General features: G+C 38.5%; 1 protein-coding gene across 7 annotated transcripts in view; it reads left to right on the top strand.

Annotated features, from left to right (window-relative positions):
- The window catches only part of CDIN1 (CDAN1 interacting nuclease 1), a 186,888-nt gene that overhangs the window by 97,847 nt on the left and 78,016 nt on the right, over window positions 1–11,025 (top strand). For all 7 annotated transcript variants that reach the window (XR_012082578.2, XM_020809828.3, XM_020809827.3 and 4 more), the window contains 2 exons: window positions 5,446–5,525; window positions 5,850–5,899. Coding sequence is in view for 6 of the 7 variants with exons in the window: in XM_020809828.3 (XP_020665487.1) it covers window positions 5,446–5,525; window positions 5,850–5,899 (130 nt within the window). In the remaining variant the exon portion in view is untranslated. The remainder of the gene's footprint in view (window positions 1–5,445; window positions 5,526–5,849; window positions 5,900–11,025) is intronic.

Below are 11,025 nucleotides of genomic sequence, written 5' to 3'. Positions count from 1 at the left end.
ACTGAGATGTTATCACTGCTTGAAACCTGTTTGCCTGCCCTGCCCTTTGAAGATTTCTGGTCTTATACCAATGGTAGCCTTTCTCATATGTCTACAACTCCAATACAGCTGAAAGTGCCAATTCAAGAAACTGTACTATGAAATCTACAGGAAGCTGCAGTGAGGCAGATCATTTTCTTTTTGTGCAAAGATCTATTTATTATTTTTCTGTCCCACCTTTCCTTCATATACACAGCTTTCTTCTTCCTTACTTTATGCTTACAGCAGTTCTCTGATGTAGAGCAGGTTGACAGTGTGTGTCTGTATGGATCACTCAGTACATTTCATGCCAGGTAGGGATTTGAATACAGCTTGACCTAAGTCCTAAGGCCATGGCAGGAACGATCTACTAGAGGTTCAGAAAATGTAAAGAAATGAACATTTCAAAATTTTCAGAAAGGTAGCTATACCAATTCTTGCAGAAGATTTTTTTGGAACCTCAAAGCCTAAATGTTCTATTTGTCTTCATCTTTCATGAACTTCAGCTCCCGCTAATTGCATATGAAGACCTGGGGTAATGTCCCCTTGTATTATAAGACTTTTTGTTGCTTAAATTGTTCACCTGGACAATGGGCAAGGGGAGTGGAGAAGATTTTCTCTACTGGCAAATCCCCTTTTGTAAAAGCTACCCCCCCCAAAAAAAAAACACCACTCAAATGTGTGCATATACAGGCTCATTGGTAATACTGTCTGCATTTCAAGCACTCCTTAACTCCAGTGTAATCTTAAGAAATCATTACTCCATTGTTAATTACATCATAGGACAGTCTTTAATGTCTTCCATAAATATAGAGTGGAGATGTGGAGAATTACCAGGTAATGGTTTGATGGATAGGTCTACTCTAGTTGCAATGTACTAGTGGACATCAGCAGTTGAGTTCACTTTATCAAGTCTTCCAGTCTCTCGATAAAGTGTAACAGCATGGAATCCTAGATCAGATTGCCAGGCAAGGCTGAAATCACTTGGGAAGACAGCTGGGAAAATAATAGAACTACGAAAGTATGAATATTTGGACAAATTAGCCTGGTTTAATTGTTATTTAGTATCTTGATTAAAACAGTGGTAATAAAAGATGTATTAAGCATTTGCAATATTTCTTTGGAAGTAGCAAAATGTAGTCTGGACTTAGCAAGAAAAATAGAATGTGATGTTTGATGAATGACTGCACTTTATTAATTACTACTGCTATGGCTTTCCCTATGTTTGCAAAACTTAAAGAAAGTAATTGAAAACTCCCCAGCCACAACTGAGAACTTGAAAAAAAATTATATTCCCATATGTTCAACTAACATAGCTTATATAAAATATTATAGTGAGTCCTGTTTTAAAAAATACAAACATTTTTGCATTTTATTTTTAATAGTTATAAACTATTTGATAGAACAAAGAAAAATATAGTGTATTCTTCATAATCTGTGCTCTGGCTAGTTGTTTATTACAATTTTATAAGCACTGTGTACTTTCTAATAAATATGTATATATACATGTGTATTTAAGTTGCTTGATTCAAAATTTAAGTGAAATAACAATTATTTTCATAAATTAAATAAATACTGATATGCTTAACATTACTGTGGCAAATGAAAAGGTGTACAACCATGCTGGCATTATTATTACAGAAGGGTACATCATCTTTGTGCAAAATATTTGTATCGAACCTGGGTCTCATATAATACTGTCAAGTTGGGATCCCACTATCCTTTAGGTTTCTGGTTGTTGTGGGTTTTTCGGGCTCTTTGGCCATGTTCTGAAGGTTGTTCTTCCTAACGTTTCCCCAGTCTTTGTGGCCGGCATCTTCAGAGGACAGGAGTCAGAACTCTGTGCTCTGGTCTGTCTGAGTTCTGATTCATGTCCTCTGAAGATATCAGCGACAGAGACTGGCAAAATGGTAGGAAGAAGAACCTTCAGAACACGGCCAGAGAGCCCGAAAAGCCCACAACAACCATCAGATCCCGGACGTGAAAGCCTTCGAGAATACTTTAGGTTTCTCCTTGAATTAACTGGAGGACAGCTGAGATTACCTTCTCTGGTTTTTCATTCTTTTTGCTTGGATACATAAGGAACTTTCTTCCAGACTTTGTCAGAGTTCCACTGGGTCCCCTATGTATTGTTACCTTTAGCCTACTGACAGCCTTCTGCTAGCACTCTAGCCACAGTTCTACCTTTAAGGGTATTTATGGAATTTCGCTACACACATAGATCTTCTCCAGCAGTCTTTTCTATTGATTTCAGCCTTGTCTAGTAGCATTTCTCCTCTCCTGCTGAAGCTTCAGGTTTTTCCCCCACCCTCTTTTAGCTACATCCTTCCAGCTATATTTGCTGTAGATCCCCATAAGCATATACAGACATGTAGATCTTGGGTAAGAATAGCCTGACAAGAAGATCCGGTGTTGATATATTTATTAGGAATAGAATATGGGAGGAATCAGAATAGGACACTAGGTAGGGCATTGATGCCTGCAACTTTTAGAACATACTACCTCTTTTTTTAAAAAATCCACCTTTCCAACAGTCCCTTAGTCGCTATAAAAGGTAAAGGTTCCCCTTGACAATTTTTGTCCAGTTGTGTTCGACTCTAGGGGGCGGTGCTCATCCCCGTTTCCAAGCCATAGAGCCAGCGTTTTGTCCGAAGACAATCTTCCGACTTAGACACGGAACGCTGTTACCTTCCCACCGAGGTGGTCGCTATTAATCTACTCGCATTTGCATGCTTTCGAACCGCTAGGTTGGCGGGAGCTGGGACAAGCGACGGGCGCTCACTCCGTCACATGGATTCGATCTTACGACTGCTTGGTCTTCTGACCCTGCAACACAGGCTTCTGCGGTTTAGCCTGCAGCGCCACCACGTCCCTGGTGCTATACTATATTAGTTGCTATACTATATTAGTCGCTATACTATATTGCAATTAACCCAAAATTATGTAAAAACTCTGTTGTCACTACTCAACTGATTCCCCACCCTGGACATTCATGCATACTGGATAGATATATAGCTGGATGCAAGATTACATGGTAAATGGTGCTGCTACCTTCTGATATCTGTAATGAATGATATTCTTTTACTGTATTTACATTTTATTTAAACAATTTCTTTTTCTATTGATATTTATATAATACACACAGAGAGTCTTGGAATCTATTGAATAAATATGGTTTTGTTTTTGTTCAGTCGTTTAGTCGTGTCTGACTCTTCGTGACCCCATGGACCAGAGCACGCCAGGCCCTCCTATCCTCCACCGCCTCCCGGAGTTGTGTCAAATTCATGTTGGTTGCTTCGATGACACTGTCCAACCATCTCATCCTCGGTTGTCCCCTTTTCCTCTTGCCTTCACACTTTCCCAACATCAAAGTCTTTTCCAAGGAGTCTTCTCTTCTCATGAGATGGCCAAAGTACTGGAGCCTCAGCTTCAGGATCTGTCCTTCCAATGAGCACTCGGGGTTGATTTCCTTTAGAATTGATAGGTTTGTTCTCTTTGCAGTCCAGGGAACTCTCAAGAGTCTCCTCCAGCACCACAATTCAAAGGCATCAATTCTTCGGCGGTCAGCTTTCTTTATGGTCCAGCTCTCACTTCCATACAACACTACAGGAAAAACCATAGCTTTGACTATTCGGACTTTTGTTGGCAAGGTGATGTCTCTGCTTTTTAAGATGCTGTCAAGGTTTGTCATTGCTTTCCTCCCAAGAAGCAGGCGTCTTTTAATTTCGGGGCTGCTGTCTCCATCTGCAGTGATCATGGAGCCCAGGAAAATAAAATCTGTCACTGCCTCCATATCTTCCCCTTCTATTTCCCAGGAGGTGATGGGACCAGTGGCCATGATCTTAGTTTTTTTGATGTTGAGTTTCAGACCGTTTTTTGCACTCTCGTCTTTCACCCTCATTACAAGGTTCTTTAGTTCCTCCTCACTTTCCGCCATCAGAGTGGTATCATCTGCATATCGAAGGTTATTGATATTTCTTCCTGCAATCTTAATTCCAGCTTGGGATTCCTCCAGTCCAGCCTTCCGCATGATGTATTCTGCATATAAGTTAAATAAGCAAGGTGACAGTATATAGCCTTGTTGTACTCCTTTCTCAATTTTGAACCAATCCGTTGTTCCATATCCAGTTCTAACTGTTGCTTCCTGTCCCACATATAGGTTTCTCAGGAGATGGATAAGGTGGTCAGGCACGCCCATTTCTTTTAGGACTTGCCATAGTTTGCTGTGGTCCACACAGTCAAAGGCTTTTGCATAGTCAATGAAGCAGAAGTAGATGTTTTTGTGGAACTCTCTGGCTTTCTCCATAATCCAGCGCATGTTGGCAATTTGGTCTCGAGTTCCTCTGCCTCTTCGGAATCCCGCTTGTACTTCTGCGAGTTCTCGGTCCACATACTGCTGAAGCCTACCTTGTATGATTTTGAGCATAACCTTGCTGGCGTGTGAGATGAGTGCAATTGTCCGGTAGTTGGAGCATTCTTTGGCACTGCCCTTCTTTGGTATTGGGATGTAGACTGATCTTTTCCAGTCCTCTGGCCACTGTTGAGTTTTCCAAACTTGTTGGCATATTGAATGTAGCACCTTAACAGCATCATCCTTTAAGATTTTAAATAGTTCGACTGGAATGCCATCACCTCCACTGGCCTTGTTTTTAGCCAGGCTTTCTAAGGCCCACTTGACTTCGCTCTCCAGGATGTCTGGCTCTAGGTCAGCAACTATATTGTCTGGGTTGTCCGGGATATCCAAAACTTTCTGATATAATTCCTCTGTGTATTCTTGCCACCTCTTCTTGATGTCTTCTGCTTCTGTGAGGTCCCTCCCATTTTTGTCTTTTATCATGTCCATCTTTGCACAAAATTTTCCTCTAATATCTCCAATTTTCCCGAACAGATCTCTGGTTTTTCCTTTTCTGTTATTTTCCTCTATTTCTTTGCATTGTTGGTTTAGATGTACATTAAATTAGATAAATATGACGGTGTTAAAAATGGGAACTTGAAAAGTTTAGATACTGGTCATGCTTACTTATATCTGTTTTTGACATTTTGTAATTCAAGAATAAAAAGAAAGAAAATAGGAAATGACTGGTGCTCATTTAGAAAAATTTGCTACCAGAAGCATATAGACACGTGTGCAATAGAGAGGTTGTTTCCATCCCCCTCTCCTTCTTTTCCTCCCTCATTCAGCTGTTCTTAAAGATAGTTCTCAGTTTTGGGGTTTGTAACATACAGTATTAAATGCGAAGAGCAATTCATTTCTGAATAGTATTTCCACTGCATATTTCATATTACAATTGTGTAATCAAGAAGTACTGGTATGTGCAGAGCCTATATCCGCATCCCAAGCATGTCTCTCTCTTTTTTTTATACTTTGACAGCTGGTTAGTGACATGTTTACAGCAACACTTACAGTATCATCTTCTTCTTCCACAGCTTCCAAAACTCTTATAAACAGTATGCTGCGAGACCCTTCTCAGATTCCAGATGGAGTCTTAGCCAACCAGGTCTATCAGGTATTCATCACAGTCATCTTTTTTTTCACTGGCAATGCTGTTATCTACCTAGCAGTGTAAAAGATTTTAAACTTCATTTGATTAGTGTCATGATAATCTATCACTGAGGTCAAGCAAAGCATAAACGGAAATGCAATAGTTGTGACGAGCGCATTTTACTGTTAAATGTTTTATTTTTATATGGAACCAAAAGCATGTGATTTCTGTGAATATATAGTATATAAAATGCTTGTGATCGCACTTAGAAAGAAAACAATTGGTCTGTTTAACTGTGATAGTTCTGCCGTTCCCCATAATAGCACTACTCTCCTTATTTGTCTGCAGTGTATTGTCAATGACTGTTGTTATGGACCACTGGTGGACTGCATCAAACAGTATCCTTTCCCATAAAATTTTAGGTACACAGTTGATGAGCTCATACTCAGTGGAGGAGATGTGTCTAGCTTTAACCTGACATAAATTTCTGCTTCACCAAAGACATACAGTATTCTTCTATTTTACATTCAGTCAACTGCGATAGGGTCACTGCAGACCCAGTCTCTTATGCTGTTTAACTAACATCATACATGCCATATGAAAGTTGTCAGTTCAGCCGATGTATATTTCCTGTGTTTAGATGTAATCCTTTTGCTATCAGCAGAAATACACAATCGTGTATTAAATTATTAGCTATCACAACATACGCATTTATTAGAACTCTTAACTGTTTAGCCTTTGCCATTGTGCAGTGTGTATTTGAAACTGTGATTTTAATCTAAAAGTGATAGTATCTGACTTGCCAGTGCCCAACTCTTGCATCTGTTCAAAAGGTACAGTACATTTTAAGCTAGTTAGTGAAAACATAGAAGTGCCAGAACTCTATAAACAGCTGTGAAATGCTCCAAACATAGAGCTCTACAGAGTTCTTAGTTTACAAAAGTGAATAAAGCAACTTCTAAGTCTATTCAAATCCACAAACTGGAATATCTCTTCTTGTCTAGAGCAGAGGTGGAGAACATTTGGCCCTCCAGGTTGTGCTGCATTACTGTTTCCATTGTGCTTCTTCTTTGGCCAAGCTGTCTGGGACTAATGATAAATGGAATACCCAGTAATCTCTGAATTAGTAAGGACATCATCTTCTAAGTTTGTTCCAGATCTAGTCATGATTAGAAGAGTATTACATCTTATCTTTCTTGTTCCTGGGATATTCTTGGGAAAACTTGAGGTTTGGGAAGTTTACAGTGCAAGTTCCAGTAGGACAAGGACCAAAAGCGTGCATGTTAAGACTGTCTTTAAGTAAACTTCCACTTCTTTTGAGGGACCAACATACCATGAATCACCCTGTTTTGATATATTACATTTGTCAATGAACAATACCTTTGATTATTGATTTGATTATTTTCACAGATCTTTTTGTTTAATAATACAAGGCAAATAATGTTAGGGTAAAGTGTAATAATTTTTAATCATGAGTATACCTGGAGATAGGGAACCCAATGTAAGGTCTCTTGATTAAAATTCTCTGATTTTGATTCAGAATGTATATCTGCAGTTATACACAGATGGAGAGATAAAGTGTGTGTGTGTGTGTGTGTGTGTGTGTGTGAATTCCTTCTTCCCACTCTGATTTTTTTTCTCATGCCTTAGTGTGATCTTTATTGCAGTTTTAAGTGGTTTCTCTGTATGTCCAGAAGATTTTTTAAAAAAATCTGTCACTTTCTCGAAATGAGCAGAATATTTTACTACAACTACAACAACTGGCTGTCTGAGAGGGGTTTTTTAATGGATTGTTGTTCCTACTTACTTTAAAATGTGTTTTTTGTATTGATCTTATTTATTATTTTTAATATAATGTTTGTTTAATTTTTTTAAATACAATATTTCTGTATTTACTTTTGTTAGCTTTTAAATGTTATCTGTTAAGGATGTGAGCTGCCTTGGGTCCTTTTTAAAGTGAAAGGTGGGGTAAAATATTTTGAATAAATAAATAATTAAAGATATAGAACAAAATCAAGTCTGGCAGAGGCAATCCAGCTCTCCTACGAAACATATAGATATGTTGAAACAACAGATTATATGTGTTTCCATCTTTCCTTAGCTTTTAAAGGCATCTGTATGGTAACCCGATCATCAACCAGTAAACAAATTATTAATTTACTTCATATGTTCCTATCTTATTTGTATGTACTCATGGTTTCTGATTTTAAGATGTTGGGTTGTCTCACCAGTTGAATCAATCTGCAAGCTCTGGTTTTTCCTGGTGGATAGAAATAACCTGACAAAGGTTTTGAGGGAGCTATGAGGCATCTGATTCAACAGGTGTTTTTTCAGTGTCCTTAATGGTTATTTAAAGCATAGTTTCTTCTCCTTCCATGTTTGTGACTCAGCAACCAGTGCCAGCAAGCACCAGATGTTTCAGTCTCTGCAGGTGGGGCATCTCTTAATCTGTAGAGTGTATGGCTCATTTAATGCAGCAGGTAATTGACTGTGCCCCCTCAACCCACTATTTAGATTCTAGCTCTATCTCCAGGCCTTCATTTCCCATCTCACTGTCGTTGTACAGATGGACCTCTCCTTAGAAACAAAGGCAGAATCTTATTTCCCTCTTCCATTCATGCAGTGCTTTAATTGCACATGAGATCAGGATTTTTCAGAGCTTGTTCAAGAATATATTGAATATTTTCATGCATGAGCACAAGCATAAATCCCAATAGAGACAATAGAGACAATCTCCAACTTGGGCAATGACAAATCAGAGATCATGGACTATAGTTATACTCCATCAGTGTTCTAGGTTGATTGGAATCAGAGATCCAGTAAGTCTGAACTCTACCCGTTTTATGCAGAAGCAAGAGATACTGAAGAGCTATGTAAGAGCTTCTAGGTGGCATAGCTGATTATGTATTCCTTCCATGGTGTCCCTGACAAAGATGTATCAAAACTTTTCATCTACTACCTTGGTTAATATCATATGTATATATTTAAAAAAATACAGGCCTTCTCTCCCAGCTACATATTAAATAGCAAAATAATGAGAGTCTGGATTCTAATCCCAGCTCAACCATAAAGGCCTTGGGTCTGTCCTACAGCATCTCCCCAGCCTTCCATCCCCTGACTTGGCTTTCTTTATTCCAGGATGTTATATTGGGAGCCAAGCTCAAGCATCTTCAGATTTCACAGGAAATGAAAGCACAGAATAGTTCTGTGATTCTCAGCTGCATCACACCAGCTGGATGTGGTACAATACTGTATATTATTGCTCTAATATAGCAGTGATGTACAGGATAGGGCTATTAAGTTTATCCTTTGGCTAAAACATACCACATTTGGGGTTTTTATCTACATTATTTTTTTTAATTCAAATCAGTTTTCATGTGATATTCTGTAAACAAATATCTAAAAGTGGTGTTCTTGTGTTGGTTTCTTTTGTTTCTTATGTTTTCAGTCATAGAAGGTTGTTATAAATGAGTTTTTTTTAAAGAAAGCATTATTTGTGACTATGTGTTGCTGAATTAGTTGTTAATTTTAAGGCATACAAAGTAGCTTAAAATCAATTTAAATCTAAGGTTTTAAAAGCATAATGTCTTGTAAGGATTGCATATTGATTTTAAATACAACTATCTAATTATGTATGCATGGGCTAAAGTATGAAGTCAACCTCTTTGTAAATGCCAGGAGGCTATTTTTCAGTAATAGTTTGGATGCTTACGGGAAACTACTCTGTTGGATAGCAAGAGTAGAAAATGGCTTGTGAGGTTATTTACAAGTTTTACCCCATGGTCAGTGCTATACATCAATAACAGGTACTACTGTAGACCTAGTTGAAGTGTTTCAGCTTATAGTGCATTATAAATTTTATTTGTAGAATTTTTGTTATGAGTTTCCCATCATTCATTTTCTTCACTTAGTATAGTCATTATGCTAACATGGCTTCCATTGCAATGATATATTTATTGTAACTGTTTGTATTCCAGCTATAGATGATTTTAGAAGTTTATATTATTAATAATATAATAATAATGAGAAGTCTATTCATGCCTAAAATGTTTAGAGTCAAATAAAACAAGCTTGTGTAGATTATTTTTTAAAAAGTACTTCTTAATTATAGATGTAAGTCACGTGATAGAGATATGCTTTGATAATTTTCCAGGTGAAATAGATTTCTAAAGCCTTCACTAGAACTTTTTGCCGTTAGCATCTATTATGGTCAGAATCCTGCTGGGGTTTCCACCCAACTAATGTGTAAGTAAAAATGCAGAAATTGTGGCAACTATTTGCAGCTAATTGACAAGGTGCAAGTTCCATGTCTGGTCACATGCTGGTTGCATAACCAGGCACACAGTCAGCATCTTCAGTTAGCCACTAGGACTTTTGGTTATGCATATGTGAAAAACCCAAAAAGGTTCAGGCTTATATATTTGCATAACAAAATGGTTACATTGTAACTACAGTAAGAATGTCTACTCTACGCCTTAAAGCAGTGACCTCCAACCTTTCTGAATCATGGACTGGTGGGAGGGCCTGTGGGGGGGCGTACTCATGGGTGGGTGGGGCATGTTTGTGCACCTACACGGAGGGGAGGGTCGTGTTCGTGGAGGGATGTGCTTATGCGCATGCACGGAGGGGAGAGGCACGCTCACGGGTGCGTGGGGCACGCATGCGTGCAGGTGGCAGGCCATGCATGCAGGTGTGGTGCATGGAGGGAGTGCATGCAGGAGGCGGGAGATCTGTCTCCGCAGCCCGATCCTTCCATGGCCATGAACCAGCACCAGGCTGCAGACTTGGAGTTGGGGACCCCTGTCTTAAAAAAATCAGGCAGCTTGATCACATCTATTGCTTTGACTACCAAAAGCTAGAGTTAAATTTAGCAGCAAGTATAGAAAGAGATTCTATTGCTTTCTATTAAGACAATCTATCCAAATACAAAGGAGAATTATAACTATTGTAGTAGTAGAGTAGAAGAAAAAAAATCTAAGCGTAGAGATGAGAAAATAGAGCCTGCTGAAATTTCGTCTCCAAGCAGATACAAAAATGATCTGTTATTTGTGCTTGTGGCCTTCTCCAGTGTCCAAGTGCATGTGCAAAGAATACTTTTTGCTGTTTCTATTAACCTGATTGTGCACATCATACTACCAAAAATCAGTCATTTCACGTATCTGTGATGATACTTGAAAAAAATGGCTTCACATTAAAAGGTTTGGTTGGAAATGCCTGTTACCTAGTCAGTATTCAATTCTAGATCAGTTTATTCAGCAATAAAATACTATACAACTCTGAACCGAATTTCTTCTTTGTGGTCTCTGTGCTGCATGAGGTCTTGAATATGCTCAGAGCACACCCAGAATCTTTTAGAGCTGAGTATTTATTTATATAAATCCCTCTTCCATCTTTCAGAGTATACACCTATGTGACCCTTAACTCCACGTTTTTCCATTCCTTTTGGCCACTGTCAGAGTGACACACTTTGGAACATATTCTCTCAGTTTCTCATTGAAGAATGGAACCTTCTTTGTTTTTTCAA

Source organism: Pogona vitticeps, chromosome 1 (assembly GCF_051106095.1).
Source record: "Pogona vitticeps strain Pit_001003342236 chromosome 1, PviZW2.1, whole genome shotgun sequence".
NCBI lineage: Eukaryota > Metazoa > Chordata > Lepidosauria > Squamata > Agamidae > Pogona > Pogona vitticeps.
This window is presented reverse-complemented; position numbering and strand designations above follow the sequence as displayed.